At 45.3% G+C, this 25,183-nt stretch overlaps 1 protein-coding gene across 2 annotated transcripts in view; it reads right to left on the reverse strand.

Moving 5' to 3' along the window:
• Window positions 1-21,124: 21,124 nt before the first annotated feature.
• The window catches only part of GNPTG (N-acetylglucosamine-1-phosphate transferase subunit gamma), a 454,757-nt gene continuing 450,698 nt past the window's right edge, over window positions 21,125-25,183 (reverse strand). For both annotated transcript variants that reach the window (XM_044089544.1, XM_044089545.1), the window contains exon 11: window positions 21,125-22,097. In XM_044089544.1, coding sequence (XP_043945479.1) covers window positions 21,982-22,097 — 116 coding nt within the window. In that variant the 3' untranslated portion in view covers window positions 21,125-21,981. The remainder of the gene's footprint in view (window positions 22,098-25,183) is intronic.

The raw sequence follows: 25,183 nt of genomic DNA on the forward strand, positions 1-25,183 counted from the left end.
TAGTAACCGCATAGAGGTATTAGAGATAGATTTGAGAGTGGCCATTCAGGTTGAGAACACTTTCTTATCCTCAGCCGACATGGACTCTGGGGGTGACCCAGCGTATTCTTTGATGAGATCCCACTGGAGTCGTATCAAGTGTGCCATATAATTCAGCGACCTCACAGAGAAGGTGGCTGAAGCGAATACCCGCTTCCCCAGACGGTCCATCGTCCGAGACTCCTTGTCTGGAGGATGGACCGAGGAACTCTCCTGGGCCAGTTCCCTTTTGGTGGCGGCTGCCACCAACATGGCATCTACCGGGGCTCCCTTGCTCCAACATGACTTATCTGAAGGGGGGCTGAGGATTTTGTCAGGCCTCTTTGGAATGGGCTCCACAGTGTCCGGTTCCTTCCACGCCCTGGTAGTAATCAGGTCTACCAGGGGGTCGGTGGGAGGGGACATCCAAGAGGTAGATGGGCCTGCGTCAAACGCCTCCAGAAACACAGACTCGTCAGAAGAAGGTTTTGGGGCTGACCACCCCCCTCTGATCCAAAGCATCTCCATGATGTTTCCGAAGGAGATGTCTTCAGGGGGTGACCTTGGGGAACCTTCCCCTTCCTCCAAGTCTGTGTCCTCTGTCAATAACTCAGGTGAGTCCAACTGCCTCCTTTTGCACTTGTGTTTGTGAGGAACCTCCTCGGGGGGGGGGCTGTCCGAGGAGGCCTCACCAACTACATCCTGTTCCGGCAAGGGAACAATCTGGGACGTTTGCGCAGGCTGTCCCTGGGACCGGGTGATGGAAGGTAGACCCGTCTGAGAGGGAGTGCAGGGTGGAGCCGAAGCCAGGGGTCTGGAGAACCTTGACAATACCCTCTCCACAATATCAAACGCCGAAGGAGAGCTGCTCTCTTGGATCCAAGAGCAGACCCTCCCTCGGATCCGATGTGCAGATCGGGGCTGGCGCCGAGGCGGTCGGATCCGTAGGGCCAGCATGCTCTGACCGCGATGGAGCCGAAGTCATACTGACACCTCCGGATCCGAAGCTCAGCTCTCGGCTCCGAGAGCTTGGATCCAAAGAAAAGGGACCCGATAGACTCGAGGGTGCCATCGGAGCCGAAGTACTGGACACTATAGGCGCCGATGCTCCCCCAGCTCCAACACTACCCGGCTCAGAAGGCTCCGAACCCCGATAGTGGGTTGGAGAAGGAGCGATCGGGGCGAAAAAGGGGGTCGAGCTCCCCCCAGGTGGGGGGGGGGCAGGAGCACTCCCATCTGCATCTGGGCCTGGAGGAGCCTACGCATCATCCGGTCCAAGTCTGCATCGTAGATGCTATGGGTAGACCTCGACGAGGCCACCGAGGCAGGCCGGAAATGCCGCCTCGATGACCTCGAAGGCGACCGGGTCTCCTCCTCCTCCGGCTCCAGTGAGAAACGGGGAGATCGGAGCCGGGAAGGAGAAGATCCAGAGGCCATAGGCAGAGAAGCTCGCTTTGATGGCGGCGCCGAGGAAGAAGTCTCAGCCCTCCTCTTGTGATGTTTGCGCTTCTCCTTCCTAGCTTCCCTCTCCTCTTGGCCAAGGTGGGAGGGTGAGTCCTGGCCAGAGGGAGAGAAGGTGGCGCTGCCAAAGCCTCGGCAGAAGCCACAGTGGGACCGGAGGACGAAGAAGAGTCCGGGGGCAACAGTCCCGCCAGAATCAGCTTCGACCTCCTGTCCCTGATGGCCCTGGGGTTGAACGCTGCACAAATAGTGCAGCGTGAGATGTTCAACCCCAAGGCAAATAACACTGGGGACAGCTTATGGCCACACTCGGTACATTTAGAAAAGAAAGTTTTGGGTGCCTCAGACATATCATAGCCACACGCTAGGCCCCAAAAAACTGACACACCTTAACACACACACACACGGGGAGGGAATACACTAACACTCACTAACAAAACAAAGGTACGCTAACCTAGTTAGGTGAGATAACACACACACAACAATTTTTTTAACAAAAAATGCAAAAAAGAAAAGACTTTTCTCACAAAACTCCTATGCTACGCCTGGCAAACGAGATCTGAGGTCAGGAAGGGATAGCAGAGGGTTATGGGTAAAGGGGAGGAGCTTGGATCTTAGCTGTTTGAAGCTGCCGGCTCGGATCCGATATGGATCCGATACCCATAGGTTGATGTACAAATGAAGTTAACTACTTCAGATCACAAGTTAGCATCCATTTGTCATGCTACAATCTGACAAATATTGGGAAAGAATAGTTGTGTAAAATCTTACCATAACCATAGATGTCCCTCTCTTCCATGTTGCAGTACTCAATATATGGGTTTACTCCTCTTGCTTCATGAACATCCGGCCAATATACAAAGGTTTTCAGTCACTGTATACTGCGTGGGACATCTGAAGTGGCTCAAGGAATGTGGACCATAAAAGTGACATCTGCATGCACCAGCCCTCAGAACGGTAAGCCCCAGTCAGAGCCAGTCCTAGTAAGGGCAATGCCAGTCCTGTGCCACCCAAAAAGGGAAATGCAGCCTAACAGGAGGGTGGGAAGGAATACTGCAACATGGAAGAGTAGGGCATCTATGGTTATAGTAAGATTTTACACAACTTTTCTTTGTCCTTCTATTCCCATGTTGCAGTATTCAACATATGGGTGAATGCCAAAGCTCACTGTGAAGGAAGGGGTGATGGTCTAGATGCGGTCTCCAGGCATTAGTGAAGGACAGCCCTAGCAAAACCCACCCTGGCTCTGGAAATGTGGTCTAACTTGTAATGTTTGGTGAAGATGTGCACTGATGACCAAGTGGCTGCTTCAAGAATGGTAGAGGTATCCAGACCCCTGAAGAAGGCTCCTGAGGAGGCCATAGCCCTAATGGAGTGTGCTTTAACAATATCCTGCAGGGATTTCCCATGGTATTTGTAGCAAAAGGTGATGGCTTTGGAAATCCAGGTAGAGATAGTTTTGGTTACTGCCTTCCCTAGAGCTCTGGGAAGAAGGAGACAAAGAGTTGATCAGCCTGTCTGATGGGATTGGTTTTATGCAGCTAGAACCTGAGTTGTCTGTGAACATCCAGGGAGTGAAGTACTCTCTCACTGTCTCTCTGTGGGTTACGGAAGAAGGTAGGTAGGTGGATGGTTTGATTCAGGAACAGGTCATTCACCACCTTGGGCATGAATGAAAAGTTAGTTCGAACAGTAACCCTGTCATTGTAGAAAACTTTTAGTTATGTACTCACCATAACTTCAGATGTTTGGGATCCATCTCGCCTACATTCTGAATGATGGGTTCGGAGCCGATCCCTCGGCTCCGACTCGGCACGCTTATGCCAAAGAGCGAAGTCTCTTATTGGCTGAGCTTACTATATCCCAGGATGCACCACCATCAGTCCCCCAGATCTAGTTTGTCCGCATACATGCACACATGCATACCCTGCTTATATAACATCGTCAGATGAAACAAGATAAAAACAGTGGAACTCAAACCCTTCTATCTCTTCTGATCTGCAAGGCAGGGGGAAGGAGGGTGGGTATCAGGAATGTAGGCGAGATGGATCCCAAACATCTGAAGTTATGGTGAGTACATAACTAAAAGATGTTATGTGATCCTATCTCGCCTACATTCTGAATGATGGGACAGCGTCCTAGCACCTGAATCCTGGGTGGCTCACTGGAAAACACTCCTGAGTACCGTGGAACCAAATGAAGCTCGTCCTTTAGATGCCACATCCAATTTGTAGTGGGAAATGAAAGTGCGGGTTGGACCAAGTAGCATAGCACAAATTTCGAAATAGCGAGCTTGGAATGAAAAGCTATAGAAGTAGCCATAGCTCTGGTAGAATGAGCTTTGATAGATGATGCAAGTTGCTTATTTGAAGAAGAATAGGCCTGAGTTATGCAATCTCTGATCCATTTTGAGATTGTAGCTTTTGTGATGGTTTGGCCCAATTTATTATCTGAGAAGGACACAAACAACTGGTCTGACTTACGGTTGCTGAGTCCTGTCTAAATAGAAGCGTAATTGCCTGTGAACATCCAATTTATGGAGAGTGTATTCTGCTTCATTAGAGAATTTTGGAAAGAAAACTGGTAGTTCTAGAGATTGTTGAAGACAGAAACTAGAGCAGACCTTCGGGACAAAGGATGGATTAGGCCTAAGAGATACTCTATCTTTGTGGAAAATCAGATATGGTGGTTTAATAGACAGGGCTTGAAGCTCTGAGACTCTTCTTGCCGAAGTAATAGCCACTAAGAATGCCGTTTTCCATGACAGATATTTTAATTGCATGTAGCAGCCGGTTCAAAGGGGGATGTTAATGCGAAGCACTAAATCAAGATCCCACGGAGGTGCAGGATGAAAAACTGGTGGCCTTAACAGACTCGCACCTTTAATGAATGTTTTGCATAGCCTGCTGCTCATCAAAGGAGGATCCGTGGATTCATGGAATTTAGAGATAGCAGCTAGTTGAACTTTAATAGTTGAGACAGAAGATCCCTGATTAAATAGGGATGTTAAGAATTTCAAAACCTCTGGGACCGGAGCAGTGATAGGGTCTAAGCCCTTGAGTTGAGCCCAGATAGCAAACCTCTTCCACTTACTGAGGTACAATTTGTTAGTGGTGGGTTTGTGGGCCAAGACAAAATGTGAACAACTTCCGGTCTAGTGTGTGTCTTCTAACTAAGGTCGGAAGTGGAGGAGCCAAGCTGTCAATTTCAGAGATTGAAGGGACTGATGCCAATGTCCCGACTGATGGATTAGCAAATCCGGGATCAGGTCTAATGTCCACGGATCGCCCACTGCATGCTTTTTCAGGTAAGGAAACCATATCTGACGAGGCCAGTATGGGGCAATCAGAATCATTGAAGACCTTAGCTGAGAAGCTTTTGAATGACTTTGGGAAGGAGTGGAATTGGAGGAAAGCATAAAGCAACCCTGTTGGCCAGGGTTGTGCTAGAGCATCCATGGCGGTACTTCCTGATGTGGAATCAAGGAGAAGAACCTTTGGCACTTGGTGTTTTGTGGAGTCGCAAATAGGTCGCAGCACCCAGGCCCCCATCTCTTGAAAACCTGGGCTGCTACTGTGCGGTTTAGAGACCATTCGTGAGGAGAGAGAATTGTCCTGCTTAATTTGTCCGCCAATACATTTGACTTTCCCGGGATGTGGGTAGCTACCAAGAAGCGGTTGGTAGCTACAGCCCATTCCCACACTCTCATGGCCTCTCTGCAAAGGGGATACGATCTGGTCCCTCCTTGTTTGTTCAGATACCAAACCACCGACATGTTGTCTGTGTGGATGGCGATGATGCCCTGAGGAAGGAACTTGTGTAAGGCCTGTAGGGATAGAAGTACAGCCCTCATCTCCAACACGTTGATGTGGAGAAGAGCTTCACCGACGCCAGGAGCCCTGAACTAGCCTGCCCAGACAATGCCCCCCCCCACCCTATCTGGGAGGCATCTGTCGTCAGGGTAACCACTGGAGGGGGGAGAACAAAGGGTTTTCCCTGATCCAAGTTGGATGTCTGAAGCCACCAGCGCAGGTCCCTTTTGCATGTTTCCGTAATCATGATGTGATGATTGAGGGGAAGATCTTGAAAGGACCATTGAGTTGATAAGAGCCACTGGAGAATCCTCATGTGTAACCTTGCTAGAGGAACTAAAAGTACCGTGGCAGACATTGAGCCTAGAACCTGTAGGACCATCCTGGCTGGGGCTTTGGATCTCGAGATCAGAGCTTGAACTTGGCCCTGTAAGGTTCGGATCCTTTCGGCAGGAAGAAAGACACGATCAATCTTGAGTCTATCTCTGCTCCTATAAACTTTATGCTGAGAGGGCAGCAAGACAGACTTTGACCAATTGAATGTAATCCCCAGGGAAACACCCAGGAGATGGTGGCTTTGAGGTTGTCCATAAGTAGATGCCTGGTGGTGGCAGTCAGGAGCCAGTCGTCGAGATAGGGAAACACTTGGAATCCAAGGCTCCTCAGGTGAGCCGTCACTACTGCCAAACACTTGGTGAACACCCTGGGGCTGTGGTGAGACCAAAGGGCAGAGCACAAAATTGGTAATGACTGGCTCCCAGGCTGAAGCGCAGATACCTTCTGGGCCTGATGTATCGGTATGTGATAATAGGCGTCCTTGAGGTCTATGGAGCACATCCAAACATCCTTCTCCAACAACGGGAGAATGGATTGCAACGTGACCATTCGGAATTTGGATTTCGTGACGGATAGGTTCAGTCTGCTGAGATCCAATATTGGTCTCAGGTCCCCTGTCTTTTGGCACTAAAAGAACCTTGAGTAAATTCCTGATGCGATTTGGTGTGTGGGGAGCAGTTGGATGACTGCTTTTTGTAGCAGCTTTGAAGCTTGTGCGGCTGCTATTTCCTTTGACTGGGTGGTGGGTCCGGGATTCTCTTGGGAGGGGGTGAGCAATTGAATGGGATGATGTAACCTCCGGCAATTATCCGAAGCACCCATCTGTCCTGAGTGATTGACTCCCAGGCTTTTAGGTGCTTGGCGAACGACACCCGACTGGCTCGAGCAGCACAGCCGGGCAATCCCTCATGTCGTGTGGGAGGCTGAAGAGCCACGAAAGGACTCGCGGTCTCCAGAATTGCGGGCCCTCTGCCGCCTCTGGGACGGCGTCTCCCTGAAAAATTTCCCGCCTCTGCCTCTGGACGGGAATCTTCCTGCTGTTGGGAGAAAAACTTGCGAGATTTTCGAACCACATTTTCCCTCCTTTGGCCTTGGGGTAAGGCCGAAGGGGTGGAATAACGGCCCTACGGCAGATAACGTTTTCCCTCTTGCTCACAGCGGTAAGGGTGTCTTTCACCTTGGGTCCAAACAATGAGGACCCATCAAAGGAGCGTCGAAGGAAGACTTGAAGGCCTCCGAAACTGACACAAGCGAGCCAGGCCTGTCACGTAGAGCCACGCCTGTGCCTGCCGCTACCCCTCGGCCGCATAGGATATGAGCCTCATGGACGAGTTAGCAATTGACGTAAGGATAGCCAACTGAGAGCTAACGGACTGGGCTAGCTGCTCAGGTAGGTTACCCGAGAGGAGTCTGACAACTCCTTGACCAGATCCCTCTGAAGCCTGGTAAAATGTGCCAAATAATTCAGAGACCTTAAGGTAAAGGCCGCTGAAGTCAGGGTGCGCTTCCGCACCTATCCATACTCCTAGACTCCTTATTAGGAGGATGGATGGACGTTGAAGCCTCTGCCACGCCCTGCTGTGTAGCAGATGCCACCACCATGGCATCTACAGCCACGCCTTTAGTAAGGAACTCCTTCGGGGAGCAGATAAGAATTTATTTGGACGAGAAGGGACTGGTTCCACAGTATCCGGTGTTCCCACGCCTTGACAAACTAAATCCAGAAGCTCGTCAAGGGCGGAGATACCCAGGAGGCGGAGGGCTGAGCCCCAAAGGCCTTGAGGAGCACTGATTCATCCGCAGAGGGGGGTTTGGACATCCAGCCGCCTCGTTGTTTGAGGATCCCTAAGATGTCTGCAAAGGAGACATCATCCGAGGACGACTTAGGGACCCTCTGCATCATCCATATCCGTGTCCGATGTGATAGACTCGGGGAGTCCACGTGCTTCCTCTTGCACGATCTCTTCCTTGGGGTTCCTCTGAGATGACTCAAGAACCCTCAGGAAGAGGGAACCCCACTGGGGTAACCTCAGGCCTCGGCTCCGCTGGCTACGGACAGGGAACTGCCAAAGACCCAGTCTCCACGCCCAGGGAAGGTGCTGGTAAAACCGAGAGATGGCGAAGAGGATTTGGCCAAGGCACTCCTCATGGCTCTGAAAGCCGGACCTCCAGAATCCTGGGAGCGCCCAGTCTCGGGCCATGATAGTAGACGGAAGTCCCGCAGCCGGCACCGAGAGGAGGCTCGGAACCAAAGCATCGGTCCCAAACATCACCCTCGGGTCCAGCCGAAGAAGTCCGTACCAAACTCGGACCCGAGGGCCCGGTTGGAGTAAGGGTCGAGCCGACCCTGAGATCTCCACCGGCTCCAGCACCTGCTCCACGGAGCGAAGCAGTCGGAGGAGGAATAGCAATGGGTGGGTCATGGCCATCGGCTCCAAGCCAACTGGGTCGGAGCAAACAAATTTTTGGAAGACTGGGGACTGGAAAAGTCTTTGGAGCACCCTGTCTATATCAGAATCCGACATTCTCAAGACCGAGAGGAAACAGAACGGGTTCGAGAAGACCTCTCCCTCGGCCCCAAGGGACTAGGGGACCGGCTCGAGGCGACTCGATGAGAATCGGCCGAGGAAACGCATTACACCAGATTCCATCGGTGCGAGGTAGACTTCGGCCGAGGAGGAAGTGTCTGAGCTGGCGACCCTTGTCGGCTCCGAGCAGTGGAGCCGACGAAGGTGACCCGCCTCGATGCCCCAGCCATCGGCTCCGAAGCCAGGAGTCGATACTGGAGGCATCGAGGCAGACTGTTCACCTCGGCTCCAAGTCTTTGGAGCGAAGGAGAGGCCTGCCTAGGTCTCTTGGCAGTCGGATCCGACGGACTGGTCGGAGCCAAGCCCTTTTCTTTGGCAGGAGTCGGAGCGAAGACAAGGCTTCTTCAAAGAAGGTTTAATCAACCCTTTAAGAATTAATTTATTTTTCCTCTCCTGGAGGACCCTAGAGGAAAAAGCGTGACATACGCTGCATGACTCCTGCAAGTGCTTTGCCCCTAAACAATAAACACAAAGTAGATGGTCATCAGTAACAGACATCTTAAAAGCACATTTAGTACATTTTTTAAAGCCCGAAGGCCTAGGGGCTTGAGACATAATGTTAAACAATTTCTGACAGGAAATTTAACAACTGTAGAATCGCTTATAACAAAAACCGAAGGCTTACAGAAACAGTGTAAAACACAACCTTGGGTGTAATAACGGGAACTTTAAAACACTAAAAGTTCAGTTATACAGTTTGACCGAAAAGGCCCTGGATTGAAAGGGGGGCTTAAACAAACTCTACTCAATCACCCACAAGAAATACCACTACTCAATCGTACACAACAGGCAGCAAAGGCAGCAATAGCCGTTAAAACGGCTTTTGTGAAATACAAGCACAAAAACTGACAGAAAAAGTAGTTAATAAAAGCTACTCAGCCCAGCCAGCTCGAGACCACGTCCTTGCAGTTAAGCGGCAAACGAGATCTGGGGGACTGATGGTGGTGCATCCTGGGATATAGTAAGCTCAGCCAATAAGAGACTTCGCTCTTTGGCATAAGCGTGCCGAGTCGGAGCCGAGGGATCGGCTCCGAACCCATCATTCAGAATGTAGGCGAGATAGGATCACATAACATCTAGGAAAGGTGGAATAGCCATAAGGGCTTGCAGCTCTGATACTCTTATGGCTGAGGTAAAGTCCACGAGTAGTACAGTTTTCCATGTACAGTATTTTAGGGAAGCTTTGTCTGTTGGCTCAAATGATGGAAGCTAGAGCTTTTCCAAAACACAGTTAAGGTCCCATGGGGGTGGAGATGGTTTCCGGGGTGTCCTCAGGTGAAGAACCCTTTGAGAAAAAGCTTAGCTGGTAGTCTGAACACTAGAGGGGGGTCCAGAGGAAGGCATGCTGAAATAGCAGACAAGTGGGCTTTAATGGAGGAATAGGCCAATCCTGTCTGCAGTAGCTCACACAGGTAAGATGGAACTAGATGAGTCTCGCTTGCAAGCGGGTCCAACAGTCTTTTGTACACCATATAGAAAATCTCTTCCACTTTGAAAAGTAAGATTTTCTTGTGTTCGGTTTCCTGGCATCCTGCAGGACAGTGAGCACATCCTCACTGTAAAGGTGTCTGAAGGGGATCAGAATCCTATCAACCACAGGGTAAGGTGCAGTAACTGCCACTGTGGGTCTATTTGGGATCCCTTGTGCTGTGTGAGAAGGCCCATTCTGAGGGGTAACTTGTGGTGGTTGCCCTTGGATAGTTGCAGGAGTAGGGGGAAACAATGCTGTCTTGGGCAGTAGGGAGTCACCAACAAGATTTGTGGTTTGTCCTGCTGGATTTTCAGCAGGACCATCTGGACGAGTGGGAAGGGGGGAAATGCATAGAAAAACTTCCCCTTCCAAGAGATTGAGAAGACATCTGTTGCCAATGCCTGAGGATGTGGTATCCTGCTGCAGAATCCAGGAAGTTGCCTGTTGATGGAGAAGGCAAACAGGTCTATTTGAGGTGTATCCCACCAGTGGACCAGATCCAGAAAGACATCCCTGTGAAGCATCCATTTCTGGTTGTCTGTGATGGTTCTGCTGAGATAGTCTGGGAGTTCTGTAGAGAGGGAATGTAGACTGTTTGCAGGGTCACTCCCTGTGAGGTGGCCAATTCCCATATCAGGAGAGCTAGTCTACAAAGTAAGTAAAGACTTGGTCCCTCCCTGTTTGTTGAGATACCACAAAACTGTGGTACTGTCTGTGAAAATCTTTAGTATACCTTGCTGTAGACATGGTTGGAAGGCTCAAAAGGCCAGGAGAATTGACCTCATCTCTTGAACATTGATGTGTTCTTGCTTGCGTGGCTCTGGCGACATACCCTGCACTTTTTGATGGCCCAGAGTTGCTCCCCAGCCCAAGTCTGAGGCATCTCTGTGCATGATCTGTGTGGGTAGGGATGGTTGAAGGGAAGACCTGGATTGAGGGTCACTTGTGTCAACCACCACTGAATTTCTAGTTTGAGGCATGGTAGCAGGGGAACCCTGTACTCCAAGGGGTGGGAATGTTGGGTCCAGACTGACCAAATGTACCACTGCAACTTTCTCATATGAGGTCTTGCTAATGGTAACATGGAGATAGTGGCAGCCATGTAGCCCAGGAGCCTGACGTACTGTCTTGCTGTCAATTCTGTTTACTGAAGGACCAGAAGTAAGTGTTCTGTCAAGTTTTCCACCTTTTGGAGGGAAAGGTAGGCTTTCATAACGTCTGTCCGAATTCTGCACCCCAAGAAGGCAATGTCTTGAGTAGGTCCCAGGTGGGATTTGGGTAATTTATCTGGAATCCCAGAGACTGTAGAAGGGAAACAAGGAATATATGTTGCAGGAGGGTCTCCTTGTTGCCTACCTGTAACAGCAGGTTATCCAGATAAGTGAATATCTGGATTCCCTTTGTCCTGCAGAAGGCAATCACTGGAGCCAAACATTTGGTGAAAACCCTGGGTGCAGTGTCAGAGAATAGAAAGTGAGAAGGGCCCACCAAGCACCTCAGGTATTTTCTGAAAGTGGACTTTATGGGGATGTGAAGATACGCATCCTTTATATCTAAGGTGGATATAAACCCCTGGGGGATCAAAAGGGGAAAAAGGGTTGGTAGGGTCAACATCCTGAAGGTTGGAACCTTTAGGAATAGGTTGAGACATGAGAGATCCAGAATTGGTCTCCAAGGACCGTCTTTTCTTGGAACCAGGAAAATCCTGGAGAAGTAACCTTTTCTTTTTGCAGCGAGAGGCACTGGTTTGATGATGCCTTGAGGCAGCAGTGTTCCTAGCACTGGCTGCAGGAGGTGTAGCTGTTGTTCTGGAGGCTGTTGGATACCCTTTCGCTTTAACCAGGACATGAAATACCCATTTTGGAGGATTGAAAGGACCCATTTGTCTGAGGTGAAAGATGTCCACCACAGGGAGGCAGTGAGAGAGGCATACCGACAGAGGGAGGAGGAGGGGGTTGTAAGGTTGACAGGTAGTCGGATGCTACCTGCCCTGTTTTGAAAGAGCGGCCTCTGGCTAGAGGATGGTGTAACTCTAGCTGGAGCAGTTTGCTTTCTGGTAGGTTTTCTAGACCTTGAGGGTGCAACAAGGTGAGAATGTTTTCTAATGAACTATGTTTTAGCTGGGCAGTTTCTTTGAACTTTTGGAATAGGGGAGACTAGCAGGTGTTTCAAATCTTGCATTTCTTTCCCCTTTTACTGAAGTGACTTAAACAAATCAGCCACTTTTGCTCCAAACAAAGCTGTGTTGTCCAGGAGGGCATTGATCAGCTTTGTCCTAAAATCATCTGGAAGAGGCTGGAGGCATAACCAGGAATACCTTCTTAAGTCAGCTGCTGATGTTGGTGAGGCTTCAGCATCATCATAACTGCACTTTATTGACTGCCTGGTAACCTGGGAGGTGACAGCCAGAAGGGAAGACAGTGAAGCTTTGCAGCACAATCTGGTGTATCAGCCAACTCCTTTGAGGCTTTCTCCAGGAGTAATACAGCACATTTAGCTATGTGTGTCTAGTAGTTAGTAGCCCTGAAGGACAGAGTAGCAGAGGTGTAAGATTTTCTTACCCAGATGCTCCATGGTTTTGCTGTCTTTGTCAGCAGGAAGGATAGTGGTGGTGGGTAAAAGTTTAGATGCCCTATCTGTGGAAATGGAGATGGTGGCAGGGTCTGCTGGTGGACAGTTAAGGAGATGCTTGGTAGTCCCGGGGACATTATAAAGTCTATCAGGACTGCGTGGAGCAGGTGGTTGTGAGTCAAGATTTAAGGATGCTGAGACGAAGGCATCCAGAATTGGGGGAACAGCAGACGGGCTTGGGGAATCCATCTGAATGAGGTCATAATACCTTTTTTGGACCTCAGTCATTTCAGAGGATTCCCACTTAAAATGCTCTTTCATCTTGCAAATGATTTTCCAAAGGTCAAATCCTCAGCTGGGGAGGCAGGGTCAACAGATCCTTCCTCTAGGGAACCAAACTCCAAGGGAGAAGAAAGCTGGGAAGTGTATGAAAGTGATTCTTCAGATGAAGAATCACAGAGATCTTCCTCTTACCTCATGGCTGGGTCTGTAGTTTCAGGCCTTGGACTCAGAATTGGGAGGTGGAATGTTAGCAGTCCCTGCAGAGGTAGGATGTAAGGCCATGAAGGCATTAAACAGACTTTGGCTGAAAGCCTGCCAGTCAGGCATACTTTCAGTAGAAGCAGAGAGATGCTTCCTTTTTTCCTTCTTTTTTAGAGGCCTGGTGGGCATCTGAAGGAGGAAGTCCTGGAGTCTGAAGACTGTAAGGAACCAGAGGGATCCGAAAGACCTACTGAAAGCACTGGACCCCCCCCCGTGTTGGAAACCTATGTCGGAAAAGCCTCTATGGACATGCCCTCCATGCGGGATTGTGCGGCTTCTGTGGAGGTACACGCTATATCCAAAGTGGCGGAGCCAGATTCCTCTACCAGGCTGATGCGGCCACAGGCTGAGGATCAGACACAAGAGGCGTAGCTGTAATGGTAGGCCGTATAGTCTTGGCTTTCTTTTTTGGCGGTTCAGTAGGTATGTTGGAGGAACCCTCCATCCCTAAAGCTATTTGTTTTAACCTCTGATTCTCTAAATACAGGTTAAGCGCGTGCAGACAGCTGTGCAATGTTTTGGGCACAAATGCCTGACAAATGGAGCAGGCCTTATAATCGTGCAACTGTCCCAAACAAAAAAGACACTGATCATGGACGTCCTTATGAGCTGAAAGCTGCACTTACACTTTCCCTTTCTGGATGAGATGTACAGGCATTAAACAAAAGAAAAGAACTGAACGGTTCTCCAATGGGGCACCTATCTGATTTCTTGAATGTGACTGCTGTGAAAGCAGGAACACCTGGCGTTCGACTGGTGGTGACTGGCGGCTGAGAAGTTCTGAGGGCTGGTGCGTGCAGACATCACCTTTATGGCACACGTTCCTTGAGCCACATCAGACATCCCACGCACCATACAGTGACTGAAAACTTTTATATACTGGCAGGACATTCGCAAAGCAAGAGGAGTAAACCCATATGTTGAATACTGCAACATGGGAATAGAAAGACATCTCTTGCTACACTACAGCTTTACTGTGAAAGAAGTACTAAGTTTTGGGTGCTTGTGCTACAGGCCAGCTGACAGAAAATCTGAAAGGCACATTAGATGCTTTAAGAAACTAACTGGAATGTAATATATCAAAGGTGAGAAGAACATATTGTTTTTCTGTGTCAGCCTGAGGGAGAATTAGAGCAGTCTGAAAGCTTTCATATAGATCCTAAAGATGCCTTCATTAATTAGCCAATATGGAATATAGTCAGACATGTTTGACGAGAGATCAAGTTTAAAGGGCAAGATTGTGCTTAATGGACCAGTACGGGATAAAAATTAAATAATTTTACCTTTTCTTGAATTTCTACACATTGCTAACCTGTATTCATCAGAAAGTAGAGCTTTATATTAGTGAAGTACCTCACAGGATGCACAGTAGCAAGTTCCCAAAACCACACCTTCCTCCTGAGATTTCCTGACATCATCATCATAAGTCCCCTTTTTCCATTTTTTTTTTCTACATGGGGTTGGGGTATCATGTTAACTGTCGCCAGCTCTCTCGATTCAGTACCACATTCCTGCCTTCTTCAAAACTCATGCTGGACTGTCGCAGATCTTCTTTCATACAATCCATCCACCTCTTTGCTGGACATCCTTGCTTCCTCTTACCTTCTTCCTTTCTGTCCCAAATCTTCCTCACCAAATGGTCTTACCATTGTAATCTGTTCTCTTTGAGTTTTTCTGCAATTGGAGCTACTTTGGCTTCTGCTCTTTATGTCCTCATTTCTTCATCTGTCCCACAGTGTGCATCGTACCATCCTTCTTCAGGTACTTAATTTCCATCACCTCTAGCTTCTTCAGCTGTTCTGCCTTTACTGTGCAGGTTTCTGTACCATACTGTAGTACTGGTCACACCCCTGTCTTGTACACCTTACTTTTCAGCTTATTTGGCATTCTTCTGTCACAGACTACACCTGACACTCTATACCAGATGGCTACAGCCCCTCTGACTATAGCTTTGACCTCTTTATTCAGACTTCCCTTCTCCTCAACCACTCCTCCTAGATACCTGAAGCTGTTTACCTGCTCCACTGTCTTCCCTTCTATCTCTATTCTCAGCTTCTTCTGATTTCCCCAGTTTGCCGTTACCACCACCATCTTATCTCTGCTTAGTTTCATCCCATGTGATTTCAGTTTTGCATTCCATTCTCCTATCCCTTCCTGAAGTTCTAGCTCAGTCTGCCTGTAATGCCACATCGTCTGCATACAGCAACTTTGATCTGTCCCCTCCTACCTGTTTGCTAATGTAGTCCATAACCAGTATGAACTACAGTGGGCTCAAAGCTGAACCTTGGTGTACAACCACTCCCACTGGGGACCCCTATGTGAGGCCAAACACTGTCCGTACTTGAGTCATTGGGTCCTTGTACACAGCCTGCACTAATTCCACCAATGTTTCTGGGACTTCAAACCACCGCAATACTGCCCAGATCAGCTTTCTTGGGACCTTGTCATATGCTTTCTCCAAGTCTAGGAATGCCCAGTTGGACTCTCTCCTCATCTCTAGAGTCTTCTCAAGTATCTGTCTCACTGCATTCTGATCTGAATCCGAAATGCTCATCTCCCATCTTACATTCTACTACTCTGTGTATCCGTTTATCAATCACCCTCTCCAGAAATTTCATGCAATGTGATAGGAGTTTGATGCCTCTGTACTGCCCACAGTTGTGGATGTCCCCTTTGTTCTTGTACACTGGCACTAGTATGTTTATTCTCCAGTCATCTGGGATATGCCATTCTCTCCACACTGCTATTAGTACCATCAGGAGCCATTTCTCTCCTATCTCACCCAGCATCTTTATCATATCTGCTGTGACCTCATCTGAGCCTGCTGCTTTCTCTGACTTTATTTTCCTTAGTGCTGTTCTTACTTCTTCTAGGCTAGGCTCCTCTTCTTCTCTCATTGTAGACTGTTTCTGGGGCAGTACAGCTTCTGTGGGGTTTTCTTCATTCAGAAGCTGCTGGAAATACTCCTTCCATCTGCCTTTGATGTCCTGTGGACTGGTGACCAGGTTGTTACTGGCATCCCTTATGAAGGGTGTCTGACTATCTTCTTTATCTCTCTGTCTTTGCCTTGTAACCTGAAATAGTCTCTTTGTGCCACCTAATGAGTCACTTTCCAGAAGTTAGTAGAGTGCCTCTGATTCTCCATTCTTTGCTACTGCAACTTCTTTCTTAGCTTCTTTGTTAGCCAACTAGTAGTCCTTCCTAGCCTGGTCAGTCTTTTCTATCTCCCACTTCTTCCTGCACTCCTTTCTTTTGATGACTTCCTGGACTTCTACATTCCATCACCAGCTTTCCTTATGTACCTTATTTCCATACCTGGCACGGCCATATATCTTTTCTGTAGTTCTAACACATGCTGTTTTTAGGCACTGCCATTCTTGCTCAACTCCACCTATTTTCTCATCTTCTTGGGTTCCTAGTGGCCTGAGTGATTCCATGAACTGTTGTACTTTCTCTCCAGCCAACTTCCAGGTCTTCAGCCTGGTCTCTGTTGACCTTGGAGCCTTCTCTGGCCACTGCTTGCAGTTGATTGTGGCAAAGAGTGGTTTATACTGTGGGCCGACTGTTTCGCTGGGGATAACGCTGCAATCATGGATTCTACCCCAGTGCCTTTTCTTTACTAGGAAGAAGTCTACCCGAGTTGCAGTTTGGCTACTCTTGTACGTGATCCGAGGGCACGGTTAAACTACTAAATATTCATGTGTGTGCCGGCATGAATATTGATCGCTGCGTTGTGCAGTGCAATGATTGCACATTGAAAATGGCCATTACCGGTAACTAAAGTTCATTTATCTGCCTAGTGATCACACAGTACAACTGTTACAAGTCGTACAGCAGTTAAGAAAGGCAATGAGCAAGTGCATCTACAAAGATAGGGAAATAACACTGATAACTGTATTGCACTCAGTACAATTTTCCAAACTCATGCATCATGCAATATAGCACATTTCCAAAAATGATTTCATCTTAGTCACTTACCTGTATATGGATCGCTAGCCAAACATAACATGTTATGAAGTACAACACTGAGAAATTGCAATTGGATGCAGTACAACTGTCAGAACAAAAAATGATGTACAGTCTGTCAACTGATAATGCATGTTTAATGAGTTACAATACAGTGCTCAGAAAACAGGACCTTGAGATCATTTACATGAAGTATACATTTGATAAAGCAGGGAATGCACAATTTTATATACTAATGTGTTTTTACTACAGACCAGAATGGAACACAATTCCAAATTTAAACACTTATGAATATGAAAAGAAATGTACAGCTTTAACTGATTTAACTACAAAACAGCCTCCAATAAAGCCGTTGGAAATATTTCAAGACCCACGCTTTGAACAGCCCCTATTTGTTGTTGTGATTTTTGAAATTTCCTGATGTGCCCAAGCAAGCAGTTTAAGAGATCATCACCTTCTTTGCCGTACTTACTCCACCACAAAAATTCATCCAAATGGCTAGGAACCATGTGCTGCCAGGTGCCATTCATCATCTTAAACTGTCTCTTACATCGCGACCACATGGACTCCACATTTGTATAGGCATCTGTCCCTGGGTCCACAAAATTCTGTCTGTGATTTACTGTTATGTACGTATAATTCATGCCTGGAATTTCTGAGATGCCCCTGTAAGCAGCGCGCTCTTCAGAAACAATGACTGACCCTGGTAAAACACGAGTTTGTACAATGAGTAGTAATGTGGCTGCATCTCTTTTCTCCACAAATGTCAGATACCCAATTTTCTGCATACATTCTTAAATTTCAAAAATCCACATGTCCATTTTAGCCAATGTCTGCCCAAGATTGTACTTTGCTCTTAATAGCAGACATTCAATCTTTACCACTTTCCCAGGACCACTGAGTAGCACAGGGTCCTGGAGACGTTTCCAACTGCAGACATCTCTTAGGAACTGATACCAATCCACTGCTGCAGTACTGGACACAGAGATGGTCTGCAAGCTCACGAACAGGCACCACCAGTACAGTACCTTGAAAAGTGATCTGCTCTTATTAAAAAATGTCTCAGCCAGCATTTCTGTCTTACTCCTGCATTTCCTAGTTGTATACCTCCGAGCAAAGGAGGATCGATGTGCAGCAAGGGATGTCTTGGATCCACACTGAAGGCATCATTTTTCCTGGTGCAAAATCCCAAAAGACTGCAAAAACGAGATGAGGAACATCAAGGATTTGTCATTTTCCCTGTTTCTGACAAACAGCAAGCAGGAATGCAAATGTGTCAGTAGTACATCAGCAACTGTCTCGAAAGGTAAAAACAATTATAAGAAGTAGCAACTTTTTAATATGGCCAGTGCAGATCATAAAATACATTCCTCACCTATGTGGCAAGTGGAAAGACTACCGTGCATTTGTAGGATACATGGCTTTCAAGTATGAGGTGCAAAAAGGTTCAGTAGCATAGTTTCTAGATGTTAAGGACTGAAACAAGCATTTTGTAACATTATTTACTGTGAAAGTGCTATTCTGATGACATTAACAAGGGGAGAGATGCGGGAACACTTTTACTGGTACACCATGCAGACAGTTCTGGCTGATGTCTATTGGAATGCATACTTGTCACTAATAAACTAAACCTTGCAGGGCAAGAAATGTGATACTGTGGCTTACTGAGACAGGGAAAATGGGAGGAGTAATTTGAGAAGGAAATCAAGCACACAAAAGCAGTACCTCCCAAAAAAGTCTTGTTACTTCAGCAATGAGTCGACATTTCTGGATGCTTTTTTCATAGAATGTGTAACACACATCAGTAGGAAAAACATTTGCAAGAGGTACTGCAGAACAGTGTAAGTGATACCGTTACCAAAGCCTCTCAAAATTAGCAATGCTTCTCTGTTCTTCCCTTCTAAGTGAATGGAAATGAAATGTGACAATCCAGTCATGGGCGTTATAATCTCAGCAACTGTGCCATCACGGTGCACTGTGGGGAAGATTTAGCTTTAGAAGAAAGCAAGCTCTGATCAGGGTTGCCTGTCCCCACAAGAACACTGAGGGTTACAAATGCAAGAAAATTAGTAGTGACTACAACTTTCTGATGAATACAGGTTAGCAATTGTAAAAATTTAAGAAAAGATAAAAAAAAAAAAGTGTTTTTTTTCCCCCCATAGTGGGCCTTTAAGAATTAGAAGGGATCTATTCCCAAACATTTATCTGGTGTCACTGGCTAATACTTGATACAGTTAATTTAGATTAGGTGTAAATAAGCAGTTTAGTTTGAACCAAGATTCAATAATGCTTTTTAAACTAAATCACTGTGAAAGACAACAAAAAGTTCAAATTGATCCTGTTATTCCTGTATTTACATAACTGAAATCTAGACCTTTAAAAACTTTGAAGTTACTTTCAGATTATGTGGGTGGGTCAGCTGGATCTGTGATGCATCCTAGATAACCCATATTTGATTAACATCACAGGTGATAGAACAGCTACCATAGCAGGATGGGCCAGAGCAGCTGCCAGCTCACCCATCCCTGGGAAAGGTCAGTGGCACCCAAAAAGCTTCAGCTGATGGAGGACCCAAAATTGTAACTGTCACACTATGGATGTGTGTGGGTAAACAAACTTTAGGCTCAGGGGAGCAGGTGTACACATCTGCAAGGGCTTGCACAACAGTCACTGCATCACTTGTTTCTAGAAAACAGGGGGAGCATTAGAACATTCAAAAAGACTCCCAACCTCCTAATGTGAAACAGCTGTGATTCTTGGCTCTCATTTTCCTCTCTGATGCCCTATGATGCTGGTTACTAGGAGAATTACTGTCTGGTTGATAAGAGAGGGGCCAACAAGTTCTTTAAAAAATCCCTGCAGATGGGCTACACTGTATTTCAAGGTCCATAGTCATGTTAAGTCTATGAAGAGGAGGTTTAATGCATAATGCTCTAAATGGTCATTTTACAAGGACCTCTTTGCTGAAGTTTGATGCATATGGAAGAAAAGATAAAGGTTTTGCCATTACAACACAATATTTGGGGGTTTATATATATATATATATATATATATATATATATATATATATATATAGTCATGGTTCAGAGTTTCTGCATATATTCCGTGTATTAAAGCATGAAACTGATTTGCTTTTGAATTTGTACAAGACAAAAGAAATAAAAATGAGGTTTACTACACATTACATAACATTATGACAGTAAATAAAAATGCATACAAGTTCACTCGGACTATGAATTAATGGTGCCACATGGCTGGGAAAGAAAAGAGTAACCACCTTTAGGGTGGGCAGATAGGGTCCTCCTGTCTCTGCAGCAGGTTATATGTCAGCTCCACATATTAGATGTTGATCAGTAGACCACTCTGCATTCTTATGCCCATGGTCTTTGGTCAGCATAACTTTAGTATTGCTACTTTTAATGAGAGTCGCTATTTAAGTTCAATGTTAAAAGCAGATGGATAACACAAATGAAAATTAAGTCTTCATGTAATCCACCCCTATGCACCACTTCAATATGCGACCATATTTTGCTATTTCTGTTTTGGACAACTCAGATTTCATTTCTTCTGGGGAATTTCATTGCAATATGTATCTACAGTTGCACTTTTCACAGTAAAACATGACATTTCACATCAAAAACACTTTCTCCTGAAGAGAAAATGCAAAATGGTGTAACAATTCTATAGCAGATCCATGTCACAACAATAAATATGGTAGTTTTAAAAGCAAATATCATTCTCTCTTAATGGATAATAACTTCATAGCCTGCCTTAGGCATAGACCAACTAGGCTTTGTTTATTTTTTGTAGTAAAGAATTGGTTTCTTTAAAATATGTTAAATGTATACAGGGAAAAAAATGGAGAGAGACAAATTGTGAGAAAAAGAAAGAAAAAAGTAACTTGGATGGTATGAGTAGACCAGGATGGGGGCACCAGGTGGTGTGGGGGGGGGGGGGGGGCAATCTGGAGCCCTTTTGTCTAGGGCAACAGCTGACCTAAGGCCGTTCCTGATGACTTCTGCATTAATGGTTTCCTTAAAACCGTGATCTCTGACAGAATTGTTGTTAATTTCAGATATTTTTTCCTAGAAAAAAGCACTTATTTTCTCTGGGTGGTCTTAACTGTCTCCATTTTCAGACATTTGCAATTCTATTCATTTCAAAGGGCTGCATCAGTGGCTGGAACATGATGGCATAGCGAGTGTAGTTTTTATATCACTTTACTTTCATGACACATCTCCAAAGCATAAGCTGTATTATCAGTGTTTAGTATTCACCAAAATGTTTCAAAAATGCAGCAGAATGCTTTACTTCACTTCTTGTAAATTGTTTTTTTGCTTTAACAAAAATTATTTGGGCCTGTTGGAAAAATAGTTTATGAAATAAAAAAAAAACTAGCAGTATGACAATGGTAGTAACAATAAATACAACAGACATGAAATACTATTGTCATTATACAGACAAATGATAAACTATAATCAATAAATTTACACCACATAACACATTAACATTAGTATATTCCATTCTTCAAGGTCAGTCCCATCCTACAAATATCTTCAGCAAGCTAAAAAGGCAGACAAATGGCAAATTTAGAAGAAAGAAATTCATAATGTTGACAGTGTGCGTGTAGTTCTTTTTTGGAAGAGGGAGTAACATTATTAGACCAAATTTTAGTTAAAATACAATGTTAGCTTCTGAATGCTCATGACACCTGCTTAATTCACTTGTCATCAAACTCTCCTTGGACAGAGGTGGCAATTTAAGAAATTCCTCTATGAAGCACTGGAATTCTGACCAAGCTCAATATCCCATGCACTGGAAAAGCACTTTTTCAAGAGAGCTCTCTCTCCTCCCCTACAGTGAATTACATTTTCTGTCTACATATGTTAGGTTTTCAACACAGTCTGTTTTAAGTTAGTTTCTGCATCTATTTGCCATTTCCCCCCTTGCTGCATGTTTGCACATTTCCTCTCTTGTTGCATGTTTCCACCTTTCCATAGCCAGTCAAACCTCAAAACAAGGCCTCTGGTTGCTGCTGCAGTTATAAGACAGACTGTTGTTCAGTATTTTCCCAGTATACCAATCACCAACATAATACGCCACCAGAAATGTATGTTCACTTTCATTTTTGCACATGAATATGCTCCTTATTCTAAAGAGTACCATGACATCTCGAGGGAAAAAAAAGATGGTAGATCTTTTGAAAACTCTGTTTTCAGTGGATATCATTATGTATGCCTGTGTCACCTCGAAGGTGTTTGTCTTGTTTCAAAGTGATGGTAGCTGATGGACTTGTGACACTCTGACTGCTGTTCAAATGGCCAGTAGTTTCTATCAAAATTAACATAAAAACAGTTAATGTGAATAATATAACATATTCTTACTAAAAAACAGTTTTTAAACATGACCACTATGCCCGCTTTAATTTTTGTTACACAGATTAAGTCATTACTTTGCTATCCACAGCTATAACTGCCAACTAACTTCCAAGTTCCTTTTATGCTTTCATCTCTATCTACTATTCTTCAGTGTCTCAGTTAAATTAGGGTTGCTAAATGAATAAACTAAATGCTGGATTGTCAAAGTTGCTTTATGAAACACTGTAAACTGCTTCTACGACTGTTTTTCATCTTTACAGGTAAAAGCTATGCCACATTCTTTGTATACTCTGTCCTGGAATCTCTTTCTTTAGGTTTTTTTATGGTCAATCCCACATTTAATTAAACCAAGATATGAAATGTATCAGCTGTTCACTCTGTTATCTGGTTGTACTGGATCAAAAACTGTTTTTATTTGAAATTGATATTGCTGTTGCAGAATGCATTTTAATACTGCTTCATACAGGAACATGTTATTTACTATGCTTCTCTAAGGAAAAGGATAAAAAAAAACTATATTAACAGATAACTAAACAAACAGCTTCAACATTCATTAGAAAGCTGCATGGGAAATATTTAAGTCAGTGGGTATGGAGAAAACAGCATCAAAATGAATGTTATGCTACATGGATCAATATTTGCCAATGGAGACCACTGCCTCTAACAACATGACAGAATAAGACTGGAACAAGGTGGTTAACTTTAGGAGTCACAGTGGGTGGTAACTGGCACATGAAGCTGCAGAGCAGTACAGACAAACACTGAGCAAAAGAAACATGGTTGGTTAAGAAGCAGCAGCATTTTACTATACATTCATTACAGAGGATATAATGACTTCTTACCAGGACAAATATACCTTGATGGCAAATAGATTAGAAAATTCAGCCCTGACTTCAGAATGTAGAGACTACATTTTTCAGTTGTGTTGCTCTGCTAACACCAGTTCCATCCAGTTTCTTAAGAGTTTACTTAGTAAGGTCCACCCAAAAATGGCACACACAGTGATAAAAGTGTAGGACAAATAAGGGAGACTGCCTACAGTTATAACTGGTGTTATAATTTACAGTTTACTTATGCTGCTTGAGATACAAACTCAGAAATAATAAAACAGTGATTTTGATAATTTCTGAGTCAGCACCCAAATGATTAACTTACAAGATTCAATCACATTGATGCTTCTGAGGTTCACGTCAACACTGGGAACAAACTTATCATGGAATGTCCCAGCACAATGTTGGATGATGTTTATTACAGCTATGTGGAAGTGGAAGTATTTAGAAACAAAATTAGACTCCATTCTTTGTAAAAGTTAGGGCTGAAATAAAACAATTCACTACTACGATAATATGGGTAAGCATGGGTCTGACTAAACAGTCACACAGCTTCTTCTATTTTTCTGCAGTTACTGCCTATGATTTGTTAAGGTAAAATAATTGCATATATATATATATATATATATATATATATATATATAAATATATATATATATATACATACACACTAACATATATAAAAATACAAAATTACAAGGCTTCTTGCATGGAGAAAGGCTTGGCAGTATGACTGCAGTGTAGCCCAGTGAATGACTTATATTGAATATACAAGTTCAGACACTATAAATAGGTGTGTACTAGGCTAATGGCCCTTGGGCCTTTACAAGCCTAGCCATAGGATTACCCTGGCATAGTACCACCCGACCTTAGTTCCCAGTGCCTCTGTTGAGCACAGCCACTGGCGTTAGAAAATTCTGTTTCCCATCTGCTCATCAAGATCTCTCTTGAAGAGGGTCAGTGAGGAGCTCTGCTTGACATGTATGGGAAGTCTGTTCCATAGCATGGCCAGTCTCTGGGTTATGAACCTGTCCCTCCAGCATGTTCTGTTAATTGTGGTAATGAGGTTGAGGTCTCTGGAGCGTGTGGTGCAGAGGGATTGGGATTTCTTTAGATGTAGCATTTCTAACAGAGCTGGGTCAGACGTCATTGTCAAGCTGAGATCGCTTCTAAATAGGCGATATGAGACAGAGAATAGATGGAGTTTTTTGAGTCTGTCCATACAGGACAAGTGTTTAAGGCATAGGATCCTCTGTGAGGTAGTTTTGCGGCCTCTCCAGTTGTTGCAGGTGTCTTGTGAGGTACATGCCAAATGGGGCATTGTACTCGATGATTGGCCTAATGAGGGAAGAGTAGGGGGAGACAATGACATCTTTCTTCTTGGATGGAAACCCCTTAGTAATGAGATGTTCCACATAGGACTTTCTGACCAGAGTAGCAATGTGGTGATCAAAAGAGAGGTTGCCGTCAACCTGTGTTTCCAGATCTCTTACAACGCCTTCTGTGTTCAGTGGACTACCATCAATGTGGTAATTCATGAGAACCGGGGTTTTCCCAAAGGGGATGATGACACATTTTTTGGCATTGAACTTAAGGCCATGGTTCTGACACCAGTCGTTGGTGTCAGTGAGGCCATTCTGTAGGATGTCAACATCACTTGGGGAGTTAATAATAGCTCCCAGCTTGAAATTGTCTGTGAACTTTGTCAGCCAAAGTCCCTTCGTGTTGGCCTGGACTTCAGAGAAGTAGATACCAAACAGGAGAGGACCCAGGACCGAACCCTGTGGGACTCCACTCATAACTAGTCAGCAGTCTGACTTGGAGTCAGCCACTTTCACACTGTGGGTTCTATCTGTGAGTCAGTTTGCAACCCACCTAGTGATATAGAGGTTGATGCCAAGCTAAGTGAGTTTTTCTATGATTCCTGAGTGGGGAATGGTATCAAAAGCCTTGGCCAGATCAAGGTAGGTTGTATGAACTACCTTGCACTGCATCCACAGCTCTGGTGACTGACCCAAAGAAGTTGACCAAGCTGAGCAGACATGACCTACCCTTCACAAAACCAAACTGTGTGGGATCCAGAGTTTGGAGATTCCCCATATCCTTGTTTATTAGGTCCATGATGATGCGTTCCATAGCTTTGCATATCAGACCTGTCAGGCTAATGGGGCGATAGTTCCCAGGGACTGTAGTTGCTCCTCCTTTGTGG

This window comes from Protopterus annectens, chromosome 12.part0 (genome assembly GCF_019279795.1).
Source record: "Protopterus annectens isolate FY-2018-M chromosome 12.part0, PAN1.0, whole genome shotgun sequence".
Lineage (NCBI taxonomy): Eukaryota > Metazoa > Chordata > Ceratodontiformes > Protopteridae > Protopterus > Protopterus annectens.